A 22,256-nucleotide genomic window follows, 5' to 3' on the forward strand; every position below is an offset into this window, starting at 1 on the left:
GGCTCCCAGTCGGTGCAGAGCACTGATAATTTTTCCCCATAGGTGCTCCGACCCTGGAGCACCCATGGAGTCAGCGCCTATGTTCTCATCACATTTACACCTTGCTGCAATACTGAGCTCAATACTGAGCTCCTGAAGGCTTTTTTGGGGACATCTTTTATTTTCTATGGGGGAAAACGGACAGCATTAGGGACAGCAAAAGTCTTAAAAAGTCATCAAACATTACATATTATGCATGCCAAGAGACGTAACAGTATTTCTTTTATATTATTGCACAGATAGGGGTTCGACAGAGATCTCTGGTGTCTCATTAAATATGCCCTTTCTTAGTTGCTACTTGGACTCTTCAACTCTTAAAACACAAATACACTTTCACAATATTGCAGCTGGGCTCTCACTTCGCTTCACTTCGTTCTCATATCTCACTGACTGACTGGCAACGCCCCACCCCTTATAGACCTGTGGGCATGGCTGATAACACTCTAGGAGGGTCAAGGAAAATGTGGTTCTGAGAAAGTCTGGAAGATTCCATGAACTTCTCCAAAGGTCCAGAACATTCTAGGAGGTTAGTTAAAAACGAATCCACAACATTTCACTTCAAACATTCTATTTTCCCAGCACCCCTCAACCCAGGCAGTTGCATGCATTGCCTGCTACTGAATACGAGCTTGACCCAGAAGAAACACTTGCATTCCTCACTGCTCTTGGAATAGCCTAGGGGACATGGTGACCCTGGCCTCCTGCCTTTTCCACTTGGCCTCATCGTGAAGCCTCTCAGCAAGTTGAATGTATTACTCCCTCACCTTCTTACTCCCAAGCCCCTCCCTCTCCAACACACGGTTCATAGAACTGGAAGGTTGTGTTTCCCTTGGCTGAGTTCCTGAGGGCTTTGAGCCCGCCCCAATACTTTCACAATCTCCTTGTAAAGATCATGCACATTTACTTACAGCCTTTCCTTCTGCCTACAAGAGCAGCACGCCAGAGGAGAAAGGTAAATTCAGACTTCAGCTCTTAGGCCTGTTACTGTTAGGAGTTTGTCTGTCTGTTCTGTTGTCGGAGCGAACAGCCAGGCAGAGCCGCCTGTCTAGGACTGGTGGGATACATATCCAGGAAGAAACCTGGGCATTTTTAGTAGGATTTGACACTGCAAGCTTTCCAGACCAGAATGTTCAAGGCACAGTCTTGTGATTTCCCCCTTTAAGAGCATGGAAGAGGAGCTGTGTGCATTGGGGAAGAGTATGACTGGATGCACAGTTATAAAATGGGTCTATAATTTTATTGCGGCTTCAACACTTGACTCATTTTAGTCTGGGACCTCAGAAATGGTCAGTGTTGCAGACTCCAAGCTTAGGTTTTGTAAAAGGAGAGAGGGGCAGGATTATGAATTGCCTGGTGATTTACATATGAATTTAAGACTCACAATGGTCAATTATTTGCTAGTTTACAGCATCTTTATTTGCTTTTCTCTAAAGGCAAGGGGGGAGGGTAGTCAGTGGTTTGATCATGGCCTGCTAAACCCAGGGTTGTGAACTGAGTCCTTGAGGGGGCCATTTAGGGAACTGGGGTGAAAATCTGTCTGGGGATTGGTCCTACTTTGAGCAGGGAGTTGGACTAGATGACTTCCAACCCTGAGATTCTATGATTCTAAAATTCCTTTGCTCAGCAGCTTCTAAAATGTGACTATTTCTGAGCAGCAGCTAAAATATTCTTCATTTGCTCTTTTCAGAGGAAAATGAGGTCTGAAGAGACAAAACTGAACTTTCCTCTCCTGCCTTGTGTGTTGGCAGGAATGAGGAGGGTTCATGAAGGCTAATTAGAGTTGACACTGTCTGTCATTTGAGAATGCTTCAAAGCCAGCTGATTTCAGGCTGAAGAACACATGATTCCCCATACACAGACATACACAGGAGTAGTAACAGAGTCTGCCATTGTCACTAACTGGAACTAATGAGATTTCCTTACTGCTTAAAGTTTATTGTTCAGTCAGTGAATGAGAGTGCTGTGTGTTCCTTCTGGTCATGGTGGTTGCTGCCCTGCTCACTGAAAGTTTTATTATTAACTAGTTATGGGGTCATAGAACATGATTACTTGACTTGCTGCAGATAAGTTATCTCTTTTTAGGACTTAATAGTTTTGAACTGCAGATTTCACAAAATGCAAGTCATGAGATTTTCAAAAGTGCTTGGTGTTGGCCTAACTTGGGCCATGAAAGTGCCTGCACCCAGGTCTCATGCTTTCCTGGAGTCCTTCCTCTTTCCTTTGGATAGGGCTATGGAGCAGTTAAACACGCGCAGCTGGCCCATGGCAGCTGAGTTGGGCTCATGGGACTCCGGCCGCAGGGCTGTAAAACTGCAGTCATTTAGACTCGGGCTGGAACACATGCTCTGGTAGCCCATGATGGGGAGGGCTCCAGCCCAGGCCCAAACAGCTACACTGCAGTTTTACAGCCCAAGCTTGCAAGCTTGACTCAGTTGACACAGGCCAGCTGTGGGTGTTTAACTGCTGTGTAGACGTACCCTTGAGTCTGGAGCAATAACTCACTCCAGGACCTGCATTTCTAGGGTGTAACACTACATCCCTGGTGGCTGAAGTTACGGTCCCTCGGCCTGGGCTTTAGAATGCGCCCAGCATATGTAAGTAATAAATCTGGAGCACTGGACTCTCCACGTTTTTGCTTGATGAAAGCACTCGGAAGCAGCCTGAATTAATCCAGCGGTCTTGCCTGAGAAAGGGCTGTTACAAGAAATGATTAGTATTATTTTTATCATGGTAGCAGTTAGAGACCTTGATTAAATTCAGGGCTCCATTGTGTTAGGAGCTGTAAAACACGTAGGAAGTCAGCCTCTGCCCCAAAGAAGAGAGAGATCTAAGAGAGCCTGCATGCACATCAGACGTCTACAGACCCCCCACCTCCACCCCCTTGTACACCTTTGTGGTGACAAAAGGAGTCAGTAGCTGAGCAACAAACTGTTTTGAAGCATGCCGCTTTCTGCTGCTGTCTGTTATGTAATGTGGTACAGTGTGTGCTCATCAGGAATCCCTTGGCTGCCTCAGTTTTCAATGGAAACATTGCCAAGGGCACGCACTATTAAACAGTTGGAAAGGGACTGGCCAGCTACTGTAAAAAAAAAAGAAATATCCCACCACACTCAGCTGAGTGTCTGGGAGCACTGGGAACATAACTGAGCTTCCTGTCCAGCTGCTCTCCCATCTTCTCCGCTTCAGTTATATTCTGTTGAACTCTTCCCCCCCCAGCATGACTTCACCAGAAGATTACCTTCGGCAGGACTGGAGGATAGTCCGTGACATTCCAATGGTCTGCGCATTTTCCTACCACTGGGAAAGGATTGACAACTTCCAGAGCAGGCCAGATGACATCGTGATAGCCACATACCCCAAATCTGGTGAGTTTTCATGGCTTTCAGGATTAGAAGCCACAATGAGTCCTTTGGTCCTGGAAATGTAGGAGGGGGGGTCCCTTAAACCCCATCATGCTCCCCTTCTGAAAGCTAAGCAGCTCCACTTAGTCACAGCTGTTGTAACAATAATGAGCAAGAATGCCAAGGCGCCTTTCCAGTATTTCACAGCTCCCAGCCTACATTTCGCTCATTGGAAACCAGGGCTGGTTCCAGGCAGCAGCTGAGCAAGCTCGTGCTTGGGGCGGCAGATTCTATGGGGCGGCATTGCGCCCAAACGTAGGGCGGCACGGCCACTGTTTTTTTTTCTGTTTGCTGCTCCGGCTGCCCTGCTGGGGGAAGAGACGGGGAGCGCCCTGCAGCAAACTTGGCAGGGCAGCCCGCGTCCTTCCCTCCCCGCTGACCGGAGTGGAGCCCTCCCGGCAGGTGGCGTGGTGGTTGGGGCCGCGTGGCGAGCGCCCTGCTGAAGCACTGGCTGCCCCGCTTTTCTCTCTCCCCCCGCTCCATCCTCCTCCCTTCCACTGGACCGGGCGTGCACTCTGCAGCTCAGGGAGTCCCCCTGCACCCTGGCTCCAGTCTCCCTGCAGGGTTTTTTTGTTTTGTTTTTTAACCCTGCTTTGCTGGCTGGGCCATGTTTTCCCCCACCCCCGCTTTGCCGCTCCAGCCGTGCCGTGTTTCCCCTCCTGCTTTGCCGCTCCAGCCACACGGTTACACCCCCCCCACCCGCTTTGCCACTCTGGCCGCGTTGTGTTTTTGTTTGTTTTTTTCCCCCTGCTTTGCCAAGCCGCCCCTCCACACACACACTTTTTTTTTTTTTGCTTGGGGTGGCAAAAAAGCCATAGCTGGCCCTGTTGGAAATGATTGCATCAAATTTAATGCCAAACCCTTCTGGACTGGGATTAGTTCCTTTCTGAAATTATCTTTCTATGGCCTCCAGCATCTGAAAGAGGAATACCCAGGCACCATGCAGTCACAGAGAGATGGATGGGCACGTATCATAGCTTTCCTACTCAGATCTGAACCTTAGAGTTCAGAAACTAAGATACTAGCACGAAACCTCCAAGCTTAATTACCAGCTTGGATCTGATAACCAGACAGGAATTACAGTGCCTGCCTTACTCTGGTCTCCCCAAAACCTTTCCTGGGGGACCCCAAGACTCAGATTCCCTGAGTCTCACAACAAAGGGAAATAACCCACTTCCCTTCCTGCTCTTTACCTCCTCCCAGATTTTCCCGCTTCAATTCCTTGAAACACAAACCCAGAGAGATTAAGTGTCTCTCCCCCTCACCCAGAGGCTATGCAGATTCAAACCTAGTCAATTTAACACAAAGAGATTTCCCCCTCCCTTCGTTCCTTAGTCTTAACCAGAGAAAAACTCAAACAGGTTTTAAAAAGAAAGCTTTATAAAAAAAGAAAGAAAAAGACATAAAAATGGTCTCTGTATTAAAATGACAATATACAGGGTCAATTGCTTAAAAGAAAAAATGAATAAACAGCCTTATCCAAAAAGAAATACAATTTAAAACATTCCAGCAACCACACACATGTAAATACAAAAAAACCCATATAAGCCTATTGTCTTTCTACCTTTGTACTTACACTTGGAAACAGAAGATTAGAGAAGCCTGGAGATAGAGATCACTCTCATAGCTGAGAGAGCACAGACCAGAGACACAGACAAAAGACACACACCCAAAAATTCCCTCCCTGAGCTTTGAAAAATCCGGTTTCCTGATTGGTCCTCTGGTCAGGTGTTTGGTTCCCTTTGTTAACCCTTTACAGGTAAAAGAAACATTAACCCTTAGCTATTTGTTTATGACAGCACGTCCCCTCCCACAGAATGTAAAGGGACAAACTTAACATAGTCACCTCTACCTCAATATAACGCTGTCCTTGGGAGCCAAAAAATCTTACCGCGTTATAGGTGAAACCCGGTTATATTGAATTTGCTTTGATCCACCGGATTGCGCAGCCCCGCGTCCGTCCCCTCCCCCCCCCGCCGAGCACTGCTTTACCACGTTATAGCTGAATTTGTGTTATATTGGGTCACGTTATATTGAGGTAGACGTGTATGTTCTTGGGCTGTCCTAGTGTTTGGTGATGTGCCTTGCTAGACTGGAGACTCAGGCCTGGTCTACACTACAAAGTTAGGCTGACATAAGCTGCGTTAGGTCGATTTATTAATGTATGTTTCCAGTATAACACTATTCAGTTGTAAGGGGCTGGAGACTTTGTGGAGTCACTAAGGTCAGGTCCTGGGATACCTTGAGTTGTTCTGGTTGATTAAGGAGGGAGACTGATACACAAACTGTGATCACTGCAGTGCAGCGCCTTAGAGCCCAGGTGCTACAGAAGAAGAGGGAAATGGAGGCACCCATGAATCATTTGACAAGTAAAAGGTCTTTGGTTCCAGGGATGGGTGAATTCTGAGCAATCTCAGGCAGTTCATTTGCCATCTGACCAATAATGTCTTATTTATTTATTTATTTATTTATTACTGGTTTTTACAACAGTTTCTGTCACTGTCACTCATGCTGATTTGCACTTTCCTGCCAGGGATAGCTCCCAGAGTGAAGTAATATTAAATGTAAGTAACACCGGCAGAATCTGGCTCTTGAATTGATAGGTTGATTTTGAGTGGTTGGTTTATTTTACTTTAACCATAAACAAAGCAGCAGGCGCAGAGGAGATGGAATTAAAGATCTGGATTTTCTCCATTATGGTGTGGATGGTTTAAATGGTTGTGAGCCAGAAGGGCTCAGAGTTCAAATTACGGTTTCATCTTTCCAAACAGAGATCACATACCATTCCAGCAAGGAACCAGTCATGGACGGCAAAGCTTGCTGTGACTGTAAGGCATAGCTTGGAGGATCGTAGCACAAGCAGCTCTTCTGCACTGGCTCATAAGGAAGCCAGCAGGGGTTAGAAGAGGGGAAATTAAGATGTTGGGATGTGAGAGAGGGCAGCATCATCTCTCTTGTCCCACATTAGCTGGGATAGGTCAGTGTGGTGCATTATATAAATGGTAAACTCCCCTCGGGGCTGCAACCATGTCTTCTCCTGTGTCATGTAGGCAGCTGCTGAGCACAGTGATGACACCCATCAAAAACATAACAATACAAAATCAACTAGCAGTTGTGTTGGCCTAGCAGAGGCCTCACACCATCCCTGGAAATGGGTGTGATTGCATGGGCTTGCAGACCTTCCACAAAAAGGGCTGTGAAGTGGGCTGCTTGCCATCAGTAACTGTATTTGACAACGCTGGCAAACTATCATGTTTGACTACAGATTAATGATATTCCATTGCTACTCAGCCTCAGGCGAGCAGAAGAGATGTAGCTAGAACAGAGGTTCTCAAACTTCATTCCACTCTGCAACCTCCACTTCTAACAACTACATGACTCCAGGAGGGAGGACCAAAGCCTGAGTCCACCTGAGCCCTGCTGCCCTGGTTGGAGGCCAAAGCCAAAGCCTGATCACCGCCCCCACGGCCTCAGGTCGGGGAGGGGCCCAAAGACAAAGCCCAAGGGCTTCAGTCCCAGGCAGAGGAACAGATGGTGGGGGTCCCAGCAAGTCTAAGCCAGCCCTGGCAACTCCATTAAAATGGGGTCATGACTCACTTTGGGGTCCCAACCCACAGTGGAGAACTGCTGAGTTAGAATATTGAAGATCCTAAATGAATAGGCTGAATACCATAAGCGCTGTTTTGTCTGGAAGAACAGTGGATGGGGTTCCTGCTTGACTGTTCCTTGTGGGATAAACTTGGTTCTTGACTGGATTTTTGTTCTCTCGTCTTCCTTCCAGGCACTACATGGATGAGTGAAATTGTGGACATGATTCTGAATGATGGAGATCCTGACAAATGCAAGAGGGATGTAATTTTCAACAAAGTGCCCATGTTGGAATTTGCTGCCCCTAGAAAGATGCCATCAGGTAAACGTAGCACTAGTGTGAGGTGATTCCAGACAAAAAGGTCAATGATTCTGTGTGGCTGGCTTGCAGCTCAGGAGAGGAAAGAAGGGATTGTGGCTAGAGCACTGGCCTAAGACTCAGAAGATCTAGGTTCGGTTCCTGACTTTCAGTGAGACTTGGGTGCTTTTGGAAATGTTACCTTTAATGCCTTCTCTATCGGCATCAATGATCCCTTTGAACCTCTGCTTACCAGGTACAGAGAAACTGGCTGAGAAGTCATCTCCTCGTTTAGTGAAAACTCACCTCCCAGTCCAGCTCCTTCCAATGTCCTTCTGGGAAAATGGCTGCAAGGTAACCAGTAGCTGGGAACTCAGACCTTCTGGACAATAGGATGATAGGGGAAGTATCATGTACTTTGAGCACACAGAATACTCATGGTAGTCCCAGCCTCCGCCAGGTTCCTCTTCCTCATTTTTACCCACTGACTCTCTTCTCCAGTGGGAAGAGGTTTAATTGTGAGTTTCCATGGTGATATCTACCTAGAGCAGCATTTTTGCAGCTTTACCTTTACAACATTGGGATGCAAGTTTGTATTCATAGTTAGGCTGAGATTTTCAAAGATCCCTAAGGGATCCGGACATCCAGTTCCCATTAAAATTGGCCTCATGGGATTCCAGTGCCTTTAGTTGAGTGTTGAGTATGATGTTTTTCTAGCCTTCAGCTTTGCAGGCTCCCCCTGGGATCTGACAATCAGACTGGGTTCTTTCTGGCTCATACATCATCATCGCTAACAAAGATCCTGGAAAGCAAATTTTGCCCACATCACCAACATCTGTGCAACACACATTGTCTTAAAATACTGTTTCCTGGGCAATCCCCATTGTATTCAATGGGGTTACCCACCCATAACTGGGAGGTAAATGTGGTCTTGCAATTGCAACTCAACTAACAGTTCTGCCTGATGGTATAAGAGCCAGAGTACAATCCAGCTCACTCCTCTGTAGTCATGTTGGCCCTGCAGGGCATGATGTATTTTGCCACGATATGAATGGCTATGTCTGAATACACATGGGAGCAGACCCACTGACTGCTACACTCAGGGGACTAGGATGATGTGCCCCAAGGGCAGGGCACATCAGGATTGCATTGTTTCCATCCTTCAGAAGTAGGCTGGTTTAACCTGCGACTCAGGCTCTATAGGAGGTCCCCAGGGGGATGCACTGACTTAACTAATCCCCCAGGCATCCTGATCACAATCCCTTCTTGGCAAACACCACTCCCTTTGGCAGTTGTGCTGACCGCCTGTTGTTCCCCTAGTGCAGGACTAGTACTGCCAGAGTTTCCATCCCTGTGGGGCCTGTGCACTAGGTTACACTGGCAGAAACGTGTGGTGTCGTTTTCCTCGTTTTTACAGATGGGGAAGCTAAGAAACAGAGAGCTTGACCCAAGACCACAGAGCCAGTGAAAAAGCTAGTGTCAGAGCCAGGATTAGAGCTCCTGTAGCTTCCATTCCCATGTCCAGTCCATAGTGTGCTACTCTCAGACCACAGTGTCCAGGGGCGCTTTCAGTCCCTGCAGCTTTAATTTGGGCCTTGAGCCACAGTTTGGATCCCCTGCAGTAGGGCTGGGATTTTGAAAGGAGACTAAGGCAATTAGGCACCCAACTCCCTTAGGCACCTCCGAAAATCCAAGTCTAGAGCCACTCAGAACTCAAGGACACCGAGGCAACATGGATTCTTCTCTTCTTCCTGCCACAGATGATCTATGTTGCTCGAAATGCCAAAGATGTAGCTGTCTCCTTCTACCATTTTGACCAGATGAACAAGCTACATCCAGACCCTGGCACGTGGGAGCAATACATTGAGAAATACATGGCAGGCAGAGGTGAGACTGACATCTGTTAGCAGTTCATGTTCCTGAGGTTTTAAATTGATGCTGCTTGAAGCATAAAGGAAAAGAGACTTGCAACTGCAGGTGAATTTCTCCAGGCCAGGTTCTGCCTCTTGGTGGAAAAATTGGATGCTGTGCCTTTCAATGTACTCTCTGTATACCAGGAAATGCAGTGAGAACTGAGGGAGGGAATTTTCCTAGTAGACCAGAGAGTTTGAGTAGCCTCCACTGCATCTGTGCTCCCCTTCAGAGGGAGCAGTGGTTGGGGAATCTGCATAGCAATGCATCCACTGGCCCAGACCTTATATAACTATACGTAGGGCCAGCTCCTCAGCAGCTGTAAATCAGCATAAATGCATTGACTTCAAGGGAGCTACACCTCTGCCTCGATATAACGCTGTCCTCGGGAGCCAAAAAATCTTACCGCGTTATAGGTGAAACCGTGTTATATAGAACTGGATTTGATCTGCCAGAGTGCAGCCCCGCCCCCACGGAGCGCTGCTTTTCGTGTTATATCCGAATTTGTGTTATATCAGGTGGCATTATATCGAGGTAGAGGGTATGGCTAATTTACACTAGCTAAGGATCTGGCCCATTTACTTTAATGAAGCTATGCTGATTTACACCAGCTGGGGATCTGGCCATTGACTTCATTGAAAGTATGCCAGTACCAGCTGGGATCTGATCCTAAGCTGTATTTATATGAGAGTTTGTTAATATCTAGTTTCTGCTCCAGTCACACAAAATAATAGATGAGGATTCTAACCTGACAGTGGAACCAAAGGGACAAAGAATCTGATCTAGTGTAGGCGAATAGCTGCAACTGGAGGTTTTTGCCCAGTTACCCAATTTACACGTGATGTCATAGTAATTGCACACACAATGCATTTCAGTGGCGTTAAGCCAAAACAGAACATGACCCCCAGGGACCTGACATGCTCATGTTACTAAGAGTATTTGTGTGTGTGCCTTTTTCTCTAAGTTTAGTTGCGTATGGTTCCTGGTATGACCATGTGAAAGGCTGGTGGAAGAAGAGAAAGGACCATCCCATTTTATACCTGTTCTATGAGGACATGAAAGAGGTGAGAGGGCAAGAGGTACCACTTGAGGGGCCACGCCACACGCACCAGGATGGAGGCAACGAATCTGACACCTGTTGAATGCCTTACCCTACTGTGCAATGTCCATCTGAAGAGCAGTCTGGCTGTCCTGAAGAGAATTTGTCTCTCTAGGATAGTGTGGTCCACCATGAGTAAAAGGGCCAGACTATGACTTGTTAAATGCTTTGGCTGGCGCTAATACTACCCTGAGCTGTGAGCCTCCCTCCTTCCCCACTTATTCTCCCTTATCGAGAAATGTGACTAGATTTATCATGAGCCTCATGATATCAAATGGATTTATCCTCATAACACCCCTTTGAGGGAGGTCAGTGCTGCTATTCCCCATTTTTACGGAACTGAGGCATAAAGAGGTTAAGTGACTTGCCCAGAGTCACCCAGGAAGTGTGTGGCGGAACAAGGAACTGAATCCAGGTGTCCTGAGCCCCAAGATAGTGCCCTAACCACTGGGCCATTTTGCTTTCCCAAAGCCTCTTCCCCATGCTGGAGTTCAGGTTTGTGGGAGTGTATCTCTTGAAGAGCAAGCACCAAAAGAGAGCTCCTTTCTTTAAAGAGACTTTTAACCCTCTCGTTTAAAATGCTGATGTAGCACATTTATTAAGAGGCAGGAAGAGGAGGGGGAAGTTAGGGAAGCATATAATTAAAGATGAGGAAGCTAGTCTAGAAGTGACTTAACCTCTTGCTCAGGCCCAAAGTGAACCTTAGATGGGGATTTGAAAAGAACAGTTGTTCCTGTTCCCTTTAATTTCACTCTGGAATTCCTGGTTTTAGCTGGGAGAGGAATTGGGTATTTCCAATCCAGCGATACCAGAAATCTCATGAGAGCCTGACCTTGGATGATTTCCATACCAGAGAGATTTGGATAAACATCCCAACTATAGCTTTGAACTACACAAAATGGAATTAATCACTACCTTCCCAAGTAACAGTAATATGGGCTGGTATTTGGAGCTGGGTTATCCTGAAGCTTAGCGTACACGTATTGCTGAAGAACAGGAAGTGAAGTTCGAGAGTAAGGGCCAGGTCCTTAAATCAGCAGAGTTCCACTGGTGTAGTCGTTAGGGCTGCAGCAGTTGCGGATCTGGCCCTGAGAATTCTGTGCCTGGCTGGGGAAGATGTGGCTGAAATTAGGGTCCCCCTGGAGTGGCTGTCTGCATCTCTTTCTAAATAAAGTGATGGGAGTGGTGAGTTACAGACCAGTCTTGGTCTCTATCTCTCTACACAACTTGTACCCCCCAAAAAACTATGTTAAAATAACATTATTTGCGTTGCAAAGTCAAGTACTCAAAAGTTAGGCAGAGCCAGAATTAAGCTTGCCTGTGCAATGTGCTAATGCTAGGGAGGGAGACGAAGGGTTTTTTCTTTTTGGGCTATTAATGTCCTTTCTATTTTGGGAAGGGGTGTAAGAATTGGGTGCAAGGTTGATGAAATGTATTGATGGGTTGCTGGATATTAGTTTTGATACAGTGGAGCTACTAAGGTTGCTGGCATCTCATAAAAGTTCTAGACTTTCACTGTGTTACATGGTGGTAACCTGACTAGTTGAGCCACTGGGTCCCACCACCTGAAGTGCCACTTGTTTTTCTGTAGGATCCAAAGCGTGAAATTCGCAAGGTTATGCATTTCCTGGGGAAGGATCTGAAGGAAGAGGTTCTGGACAGGATCGTCTATCACACTTCATTTGAAATGATGAAAGAGAATCCCACCACAAATTATAAGATGACCCCAAATGATGTTATGGATCAAAACATCTCCCCTTTCATGCGTAAAGGTAAGGATTCGCACAGGTACTAGCAACCATTTTTCTTTTCCTCAATTGTAACAGGAAGATACTTTTTCATCCAGTTTTCCTTCGTACGTGACCCAGAAAGATGGCCATGTTTATATCTCATAGCTTTTCAGTGGCTTGTGTAAAACAGGTTGGTGATACTGTTTCTAGTGGATAGGTGTTTATATCTCACAGATGCCTTGACAGAAGACACTAATTAGTGATCCCAGTCTCATGAAAGCAGCCAAGGACTGAGTGGGCATGGAGACTGAACTACACTCTCAGCCCTAGAAGTAGTCACCCAAAGAACAGAGCAGAGTGGCATTGCGGAAGTCTGCATTCTGCGGCTGATACCTGTTTAGAACTTGATCTTTGACTAAATGGGGGCAACAGAGCCAGATTTTCAAGAGTTCAGCTCCAGTTAAACATCAAAATGAAGTGACTGGATTTTTCAGAAGTGCCGAGTATCCAGCGGCTCCCACTGAGAACCACGGGAGCTGCGGCGTGTTAAACCCTTTCGAAAATCTGGCCACTTTTTTCGGTGCCTAAATGGGAGCTATGGTCTTTCAAAATTTGACCCTAAATCCTCACGTCTCCATATGATATCTTTGTCATGCCTCACAGTCACTAGAAAAAGAAAAGCAAAGAAACACATTGGCCACAGGAGACAACTGAGGAAAAATAAAAATAGAACCAAAGGGTGGAGTGCAGATTGTGACAGACCCAGACCGGTTGGGTGCAGGAGTCTGGTAGAAGGAAAACATACTGGACACTGGTTGAATAGTATTCTGTTCCCTGAGTGATCAGGGCAGGGTCTGCCCCAGAGCAGTGAGGAAGGTGCTAGAAGCAATTAAGTCAGGCAGACTCCGTAAGACACCTGGAACCAATTAAGAACGGATTAGAAGCAATCAAGGGAAACAGGCTAATCAAGTCACGTGAAGTCCATTTAGAACCGACTCCGGTTAGTTTAAAAGGAAGTCCCCTCAGTGAGGTTGGCTGGTAGGAGCTGGGAGTAAGAAGGTGTGTTGTGGGAAGATGGGGAGAAAGAAGGTGTGCAGTAAGAGACCCTGGAGAACAAGCATGGTCAGGTACCAAGGGGGGTGTTAGGAGGGGCCATTTGGGGAAGTAGCCCAGTGAAGGGCTATAGCTCCGGTAGTGTAGGAAAACTACCTGTTGCTGGTGCCATTAGGGTCCCTGGGCTGGAATCTGGAGAAGAGGGTGGGCCTGGGTTCCCCCCAACCCTCTCCACACCTCTACAAAAGTGCTCCCTGAGTAGGAAGACAGGAACTAAAGAGGGCTCTTACTCCAAACTCATTGACTGACCGATGATGAAGGTGGATCAGTAAGCTGTAACTCTTGTCTCTAGGAGGGGAGAGAGGCTAAGTTGAGGGTCACAGCAAACCTCTGAGACCAGCCCTAACCGCCTAGAAGCGCAGGACCCCCTGAGGCAAAGCCGGAGCTCTGCCACAAGACAGAATGATACAGTGTGAGCCATTTGGGACTAAGCCTCTTTATTACTGTGTACAGTGCCTAGTACAATGGGGACCCAGTTTTGCTGTTCCCTGGACACTACCGTAATAAACCTGTTTGCTATAATATAGGTGAGAGGGAATAATTTCCATACTAAAACTATGTTTAAAACAATCAATATGGAATGCAGGATCTGGTTAGCTGGTTTGCTTTCTCTGGCATCCACCCAGTGCTTCCACAAACTGTTAGAAAATTGACCAATACAATATTTCAGTTCACCAATTTTCCAGTGACTAAATTCCAGTTAAAAGCTAATTGCTACCAAAATATTTTTTTCAAAGTCTGCTATTTTTATCAATCCGCCATCCTGGACACCAGCATTTTTCTCAATGCCTTTTGTGCTCAGTCTATGGAAAAGGTGCTCAAAGTGTTAAGCCGTTAGGAGTTTTTATCTAACGAACACTTGGTTTAACTACATTTTTGTTTGTGGTGCATGAAAAATGTATTCACTGAATAGATTGAGGTTCAAATTCTGTTACATCCTCACAAATCTTTTGGAGCTTGAGGTAGTGGTTGTCAAACTTTTGTGTTGGTGACCCCTTTCACATAGCAAGTCTCTGAGTGTGACCCCCGTTATAAATTAAAAACGCATTTTAAATATCTAACACTATTATAAATGATGGAGGTGAAGTGGGGTTTGGGGTGGAGGCTGACAGCTTGTGACCCCCCGTGTAATAACCTTGTGACCCCCTGAGGGGTCATGATCCCCAGTTTGAGAACCCCTGAGTCAGAGAAAAGAATGTAACTGAAAGTAGAATTTAGACCACTAATGTTTTCTTGATACTCTTTTCTATTGCACTTTCCACCATTGGGAGTTCTTTTGCTTTATCAAGGGCTCTGATGTTTCATTCACTGTCTCTTTGTTTTGTTTGTTTGTTTGTTTTGTTTCAGGAATTGCTGGGGACTGGAAGAATCACTTTACTGTGGCCCAGAATGAGACATTCAATGAAGATTACGAGAGGAAAATGGCTGGGACCACACTGCAGTTCCGAACAGAGATCTGAAGGAGCCTGGCATCTTAGTGCTGTAGTTCTAATAGATGGGTCTCTGTCGTTTCTGTTGAGAGTAGCTTCCCCCCTCACCCTACTCCTTTCTTCAACTAGAAGTAGTACACTGAGAAGTGTCTCTGCCCTGGTGATGGTCAGACACTTGAACCTGGAGTCTTGGGCCATCTAGACCATGGTGTAGTTACACTGCAGAGCAGAGGAATTGTTTCAAGAGTCTGGGATTCCATATAGGGTCTGAGTAGCAGGGAAGGCTCCTTGTTCTGTGCTTAACCCCACCACACACACACCTTCTTTTATGTTAGACTTTGAATACTGGCCAGGTTCAAGTGAGGCACTTGGTTGGTCCTTCTCTGCATCTGTCTCGCCCTGTAAAAACAGCTGGAACGATGGAAGGGCAAACCTCACAGCCTTCACAGGAACGTCACAGCCTTCACAAGAAGCTTCTAAAACTCTAAGAGAAGAGGGGCTTGTAGTCATTATTGGGGAAAGAGCAACATGTCACCAAGACAACCAAAGCCACCAGTGAGGCTGAAGCCAGGCAATTGCTCAATAAGACACTTTAACAAGGGAGTGGGGCAAACAGAAGGGGAGAGGTAGCTTGGTGGGGAGGGAGGTGCTGGGGAGATTCAGTGAAGAGAAAAATGAAATAGTGGAATTTGGTTTGGGAAAGGAGGCTTTCTTGATTTTGAAGGTATTAATTGTAGATGTATATGAGAACTCCTGTATAAAACTACTTCTCCTTCTTCTAGTTTATGCTGATTTTACAAAGTCAAATTCTACAAATCTGATTAAAACTGAAAAGTGTTTGCTCACCTGTGTAGCTTAGGCTATTCAGGTTCTTGTAGCCTTCCTGTCACCCTGGTATCTGTGCACCTTCCATTCACCAATGCAACAAGCAGCGTGTGCCTCCTTCTTCAACCCTCTTCCCCAAGGGGAACACTTGCAAGTGGGGACTTTTGAGTGTGTGCCTGGGTGCACAAGGGGATCTCTTCTGCAAATAAGTGCTGCTTAACATGAGGAAAGGCTGCCCCCTAGTTTTGTTAATGAGCAGAGCAGTGAGCAAAAATACCAGCAGGGTTCACATGAGTGGAAAATAAAATGTCTTTATGATGAAGTGTTACTTAAACTGGTTATCTTCAGCTGCACCTTTTCACACTTAACTACTGGCCTTGTTTGACTTGTGCTGCTCTGAAAACCTGGAGGCCTACCAGGAAATATATATAGAAAGTTCACTATTATGAGCACTCCTAACTTTATATTTGTATTCACTGTACAAAGAAGTTTTGACTATAAATCTCAGTTTAACAAATAATTAACATGACTGTTCCCTTCTGGGGTGTCCCCTGGATGAGTTCTTTGTAGGGTTAATCATTGAGAAAGGGTTGATTAAACACACCAGCAATTAACTAGTCTTACTACTCTTTAAATATAAAGTACCCCTAGAAAAGAATGCTTCAAGAAATCAAATTATACATTCTTGGTATATGTACATTACAAGAGTTTGTTATTTTTTATTGGCAGTTACTGCACTTTGTTCTGTTTTGCTAAAACTCAAAGAAGAATAGTACAGGTTAATATATACCCTCAAAACGAATGAATACTTCTTGCTATGCTCTTCTTGCCTGCCTGCAAAGAGATGATCAGATCCAAATCACCAGCTCCTGCACTGCAGATGGATTACAGTGGTGAATCCATATTGCACATGGACCATGCTGATAACTCATAGCACATGGATTACACGGCTGAATCCACCCTGGACATAGCTTGTATTCCTGGATCCACATCGATTACAGCGCCAGATCGGCACTGGCCGCAGCTATACAATCCGTGAGCGATGTCGATTTGGCAGCAGTACAATCATGTGGACGCAGCAGGGCAACGCAGACGGAGGAGCACGCTCCATCCACGTTGCGTGCAGACCGGATCGCTGACTCCGGAGCGCAGCCGGGCGAGCGGGCAGCCTGCCCCCCTGCCGGGCCCACCCCAGGCAGGACGCTCCTCTCCATCTAAAGGCGCCCGGCTGTATTGCGTGCTGGGTATTTGCCCGCGTGACGTCAGAAAAGCCCCTCGGGACGCCACGGGGCGGGAGGGATGGAGGGGGTGTAGTGCGCGGGGCGGAGAAAGCAGCCAGCCAGCGCCCCCCACCGGCTGCCCAGCCCCACTGCCTGGGGCTGAGAGGGGCAGAGGCAGCTGATGCTATGGGGGAGAAGAAAGGTGAGAGGGACCAGGACATCTGGTCACCCTGGGGCTTTCCTGCACAGAGACCAGGCTGCCCCTCTTTGCCTCTGTGGGGTGCAGCAACCCCAGCTATAGGGCACAGGGCAGGCTCCCAGCTCTCCCTGTGTACCCAGCCTCACTTTAGCACTGGTGTCCGAGCCCACACTCAGCTGGCAGCTGCCCTGGGCCCCAGGCTGGAAATGCTGCCGGCTCCCTCTACTCCCCCATCTGTATTTTAAATGACAACCATTGCGCTAGCATCCAGGAAGCATGGCAGCAGTTCAAGCCCAACTCTGCCCTCAGGAGTCGCAGTCCGAGTCAGCTGGCCCAAAATACTAAACTGCAGATTTACCAGTATGATGATTGCTGAAAGGCCTGCCAGAACAAATATACCTTGGACCCAGAAAGGGGGAAATTTGAATCCTGACCTGGAAATGCCCTGCCCAGACAATAGAGTCCTAGGACTTGTCAGCAAGAGCAGCCCTGCTGATCTAAGAAAAGCCCCTCTATCCAGGCAAGTCCATGTGGCTAAAACTCAGGGAAGCTTTAGTAAGCCACAGATCCCCAGAAGGTGTGTTTACACTTCTGTTTCAAGTCCTTCTCCTGAGGTTGTTTAAAACATAGTCTGCACTGGGGTTTATCCCAGTTCAGGGAGTCTATATATTTCTCTTGGTGTATGGTAACAGTGCTCGAAAAGTCACTAGCATCTTTGGGTTTCCGATGTGAGAGCGTATTGTCATTGTGTCTTAGTCCTCTGATGTCTCCTGAGCAGCTCAACAAATCCATGAATTTTGCATCATGCTCTGAAGCCTTTACTGCATTATACTAAGGCAGAGCTGAGATACCTAAAACTTATTTCACAAAATTTCATCATACATCTGATGAAGTGGGTATTCACCCACGAAAGCTCATGCTCCAATATGTCTGTTAGTCTATAAGGTGCCACAGGACTCTTTGCTGCTTTTATTTCACAAAGTGCCACTTCATTGTTATATTATAGCGCTACATCATGTATGAAAAATGTTGGGGTCCCTCTGTGGTGCTTCCAAATTACCTAATTGTCACAAGGATTCTTGTATGGCATTTTTGAGGAACAACTGGTACACTATGCAACTTAATTTTGTATCTCTTTCATTCAAATTGTATCCCATATTGCTTTGCTGAGTTAAACAATACAATAACAGCAGAGAGAGAAAAACTAAGCAGAGAGAAAAGTTATGTTTCCACCAGCTGTTTGAAATGAGATGGATAATTGGAGAGGCAGAGAGATACAATCAGGCTGTTTCAGATGGCAATAACAGTAAAGGAGAAGCCTCCTTCACAGGCAGTAGCCAGTTGCACGGAGGGAAGCAGAGAAGGTCACATTAAAACAAGAGATGGGAAAAGTGAAAGGAGAGGGGCTAGACAAAATCTGTGAGATTGGCATCTCAGGGGCATGAGTTAAAGTGGTCAGTTTAGAACTGGATTTTGCAATGCATAGGGAGGCAGTAGAGTTGTTTGATGCTGGAACTAATTTGGTCATGTCTTCCGACTCCAAAAAATGCTCACTTAACAGAAACAGGAGTCCCCAGTGACTAAGAGTTTTCTTTTCTGAATGGCCTTGTCTAGAAGAGTTTCCACTGTTGCTAATATTGCTGTGTTAGCCATGTGAGGAAGTGTGTCAACACTGTGTCAACTAGGCTTACTTAAATCAGCTGATGCTGAAAATGGCTGATAGAGCCAAAAAGCTACCTACACTGGTGCCCCTAACTTTGCAATGGTAGCAATCTTTTGCAAACATTTCCTAGTATAGACTTAGCCTATGCATATAATCAGCATCAGTTGCTCAGTTTGTGTTTAGGTTTAGAGAGTTCAGCCAGAGTCAGGGTTCATCTTAATAAGGTGTAAATTTTTAATGGTGAGTGTAATCAATCATGGAAAAAATTTACCATGGTAAAGTCTCCATCACTGACAATTTTTAAATCAAGATTGGATTTATATTGGATATTTTTCTAAAATATATCCTGTACGAACTATTTTGGGGGCATTCTATTACCTATATTATACAGGAGATCAAACTAGATGTCCCTTCTGATGTTGGGAAGCTATAAATCAATCGCTTTCCAGGTTTAGGGTACATTGGAATCCCTGGGATGAATAAACTAAAAGGCAAAAGCCCTACTGTCTTTCTGTCTTTTGCTGTTCTGCTCACAGAGAGCTGGAAACAATGTTTTTGCTGCGCTGGCCCTCCGCAAACAAAATCTTCAATAAGGTAAGGCACATTTCTGTTTCTAAGGAATTGACTAATGTGAAAGTTTTGTTGGCTTATCTATGTCGGTAGGTAGTGTGGAAAAATTGCCCCCTACCTGATATAGCATCTGTGCCAGCAAAAACACTCATGTAGATACAGGAGTTGTACTAATAAAAACATCTTTTTGCTGGTGTAGCTTATTTTGTTTGGGGAACTGGTATAAGCAGTAAGAATTCTTTTGCCAGTTGTGGTAAACCCAGGACAAACAGCTGGGGGGGAGGATTAGTCCCAGGAAGTTAAAAGGCCTGACCCAAACCACTGAGAAATAAGGTTCAGCTGGAAAAGGGGTTACCAGGGAACTAATTAGGTTCATCTGGCTCCAACTGCTTGTGAACTTTTTTAACCTTCCCCTGCATGTAAGGGAGGGGTGAGAGAAGCAGGGAAGTTGCTACTAGGTTAGGTGTAGCAAGATATTGAACCCTTGCAGGCAGGCAGCACTCCCTCCCTCCCCGCCCCCAGAAGGGAAGGAAAACTAGCACAAGGGATTGACTGAGGAAAAGACTAGCCAGACCCTGTGCTACCTGTAAGGATTTGCCTTGCCCAAGCCTGTGTCTGTGAGGCTAAAAAGGACTGAGCCTGCTGAGGAGAAGAAGGTACTTTGCCACACAGTATAGACTGTGTCTCCTCTGAGTGTTTTTCCACTGTAGCTAAATAAGCACCCTATCTAGTGTAGACTAGGCCTTAGTTGTAAGTCTGGCACAAGACAACACGTGGCCCTGGGGAAGGTAGGGGAGAGATGTTGGCATCTCCAGAACAGTTCTGCTTTCCACGGCTTTGTTCTGCCGTTTGATGGAGGGCTGAGTGGTGTGGGACAGTTTAACAATACATTGCATATATAATCTTGTAAAGCACTTAAGGAAAGCTTGGGATGAAAGGTGCTAAACAAAGTTGCTGTAGGTGTTTTTAAAAGCAATGCAGTCTGTGATTGTCAGAAGGTATTAAATGTGTGACTGGTTATGGGCACAGTTATGCATAACAGCATGTAGGGATCACTTCATCCTTCACTGAAATGCAGTCACTTCTGTGGTAGAACATGGCAGCTGTGTAATTGCTCACAAGAACACTACACAATGCTGTAAGCGTAAGAAAGGAAGTGAGGAAGATGCTGTGATTATGGCATGTTGTTTATTCCCTTTTCTTCATCTCTCTGCTGTAGTCCTTTACCTTTTGCATTTGTTATGCTCCCTTTTAATCCTTATGTAAGAAAATGTACTGTCAGCAATTTATTTTTGTCCTTAACAAAAAGTTGGTAACTGAAATACAATACAGTAATACTGGGTGTTCATCTTTATCAAATGCACTTTTCCAGTGCTCCCAAGTCATGTACAATGCCATCAATTACATGCAAACCGACTCAGTTCAACCATAATGATTCTTCCCAATCCATAAAATCCAGAGCCTTAACCCTTCTCTCCCATTCACCCATCTTCCTGGAAATAGCATGTTTATAATAGTTCCTTGCAACACCCTGAAAGTCAGCAAATGCTGGCCTAGCTGTACCAGTAGGTCCCAAACTCTTTACCATCTGACCCTGTTCAAAGCAGACAAAGCTTGGGCCCGACCTTCCTGCTTGCTAGGGACAGTGTTCACAGCCATCAGCTACTAATGCAGTACTAGGCTACTACGGTCTGTGTGGTTATCCCAGCCCTGGCTGTGGCATGTTTCAGGGACACAGTGCAGGTGGTCTGAGTGCACAGAGCTTATCCTGCTGGGACAGAGTGACCCAGACTGAGACTGACCTGCCAATCTCCCCCGGGGACATGGACTTCATGGAAGGGCAGAAGGGAGGTAGAAGGGCTCAAGGGGAACCCCCATGTTCCTTCTTGGAGCCTCTGTCCCTCTTAAGTCCTATTCCCGACCCCCAGCCAGGCCCCCAAGCAACCTGCCCCTCATTGTGTCCTTCTTACCTGGCTGCTGGCAAGGCCCTGTGGCATCCAGCTGTGCCCTCTCCATGGCTCCATGGGCAGGGTGCCCACTAGGAAAAGAGGCCATCTTGCTGCCCTTGGTGCTAGCACCCTGGCTGCCCCGGTGACCAAGTGGGCTCCATGCAGAGCCAGGCCTGGACAGGCTCCGCTGGGCTGGGTGTGTGGGAGGGACGGTGTGGTCTGAGCTGAGAGGAGTCACCAGGGGTGTCTCAGGGCCTCCAGTCAGCCACAGGCATGGCTGGGGGAGAGTGTGAGTGAGTCCAGAGCAGGGCGCCCTGCCCCCAGCAGACACAACAAGGGGCCATCGGCTCAAGCTCCAACAGCTGAGGTAAAATCATGAGGCGAGAGCCCAGTGCTAGTCTGAGCTCTCTGTCCTATGTCCAGTATGGGGAGCGTGGAGGGACTCGACGCCGGCTTTGTTCTCCATCCTCTGGGCCCTGCCTGACTCCCTTCTGACAACAACATTTCTACGTGATCCTTGGGCGGGGGGAGGCAGGGCCTGGGCCTCTCACTGCCCTGAGTGGGGGGAGATGAGGCTGGAGCCCAGGCCTCTTGCCGCCCCAGGTGGAGGTGGAGCTCCGATTTCAGCTTCAGCCCTGGGTCGCTGGCCCTAGCAACCCCAATAAAATGGGGTCACAACCCACTTTGGGGTCCTGACCCACAGTTTGAGAACTGCTGCCAGCCCACACTCCGTTTCTCATAGCCCTCGAGGACCCAGCCAAGCAGAGAATAGCTGGAGCACAGTATGCTGTGGCTCCAGCTCCTTTGTGCCCCTTGCCCCGACATGAACCCTGCACCTGCGGCTGGGGACTGGCTTAGTGCTCCTCCAGCAACTCTCCACCAGTGGGAGATGGCATGGTTAGACAAAAAGGGGTGTGGGACTGTAGGCAGCCAAGTGTGAAGTAGAACACCCTTGAGGTTGCTCTACTTTATGCTGGGGGCCAGACTGACAGCTAGCTGGCCCTGTGATTGAAGATTTTGCTGCAAAGAGGGCTTAAAACCACCTTTGCCCTCACCTCTGGCCCTCCACCCAGAATGCATGTTCAGCACTGGATTATTAAAGATGGAAATTCAGAAAGGATGGTTTTGTGTTTTGCTGTTTGTAGGTATAGGAATGTATAGCAAAATCTCCAGTCCCTGGCTTAGAGAGTGTACAATCTAGGGGTGAAATCTTGGCCCCAT

General features: G+C 46.8%; 1 protein-coding gene across 2 annotated transcripts; it reads left to right on the top strand.

The window, feature by feature from the left end:
• Positions 1-844: 844 nt before the first annotated feature.
• On the top strand, positions 845-15,454 carry LOC116834480 (sulfotransferase 1B1-like). 2 transcript variants are annotated; one of them, XM_032796612.2, is made up of 8 exons: positions 845-991; positions 3,256-3,404; positions 7,222-7,350; positions 7,583-7,680; positions 9,087-9,213; positions 10,207-10,301; positions 11,928-12,108; positions 14,527-15,454. In XM_032796612.2, exons 2-8 carry the CDS (start codon positions 3,257-3,259, stop codon positions 14,637-14,639), a joined length of 891 nt encoding a protein of 296 aa, XP_032652503.1. In that variant the 5' UTR covers positions 845-991; position 3,256; the 3' UTR covers positions 14,640-15,454. The 2 variants fall into 2 exon arrangements, with proteins under 2 accessions (XP_032652503.1, XP_074922156.1); XM_075066055.1 differs by lacking the exons at positions 845-991; positions 3,256-3,404 and adding an exon at positions 6,541-6,641.
• The last annotated feature ends 6,802 nt before the right edge of the window (positions 15,455-22,256 follow it).

The sequence above is a fragment of the Chelonoidis abingdonii genome, chromosome 5 (assembly GCF_003597395.2).
Source record: "Chelonoidis abingdonii isolate Lonesome George chromosome 5, CheloAbing_2.0, whole genome shotgun sequence".
Taxonomy (NCBI): domain Eukaryota; kingdom Metazoa; phylum Chordata; order Testudines; family Testudinidae; genus Chelonoidis; species Chelonoidis abingdonii.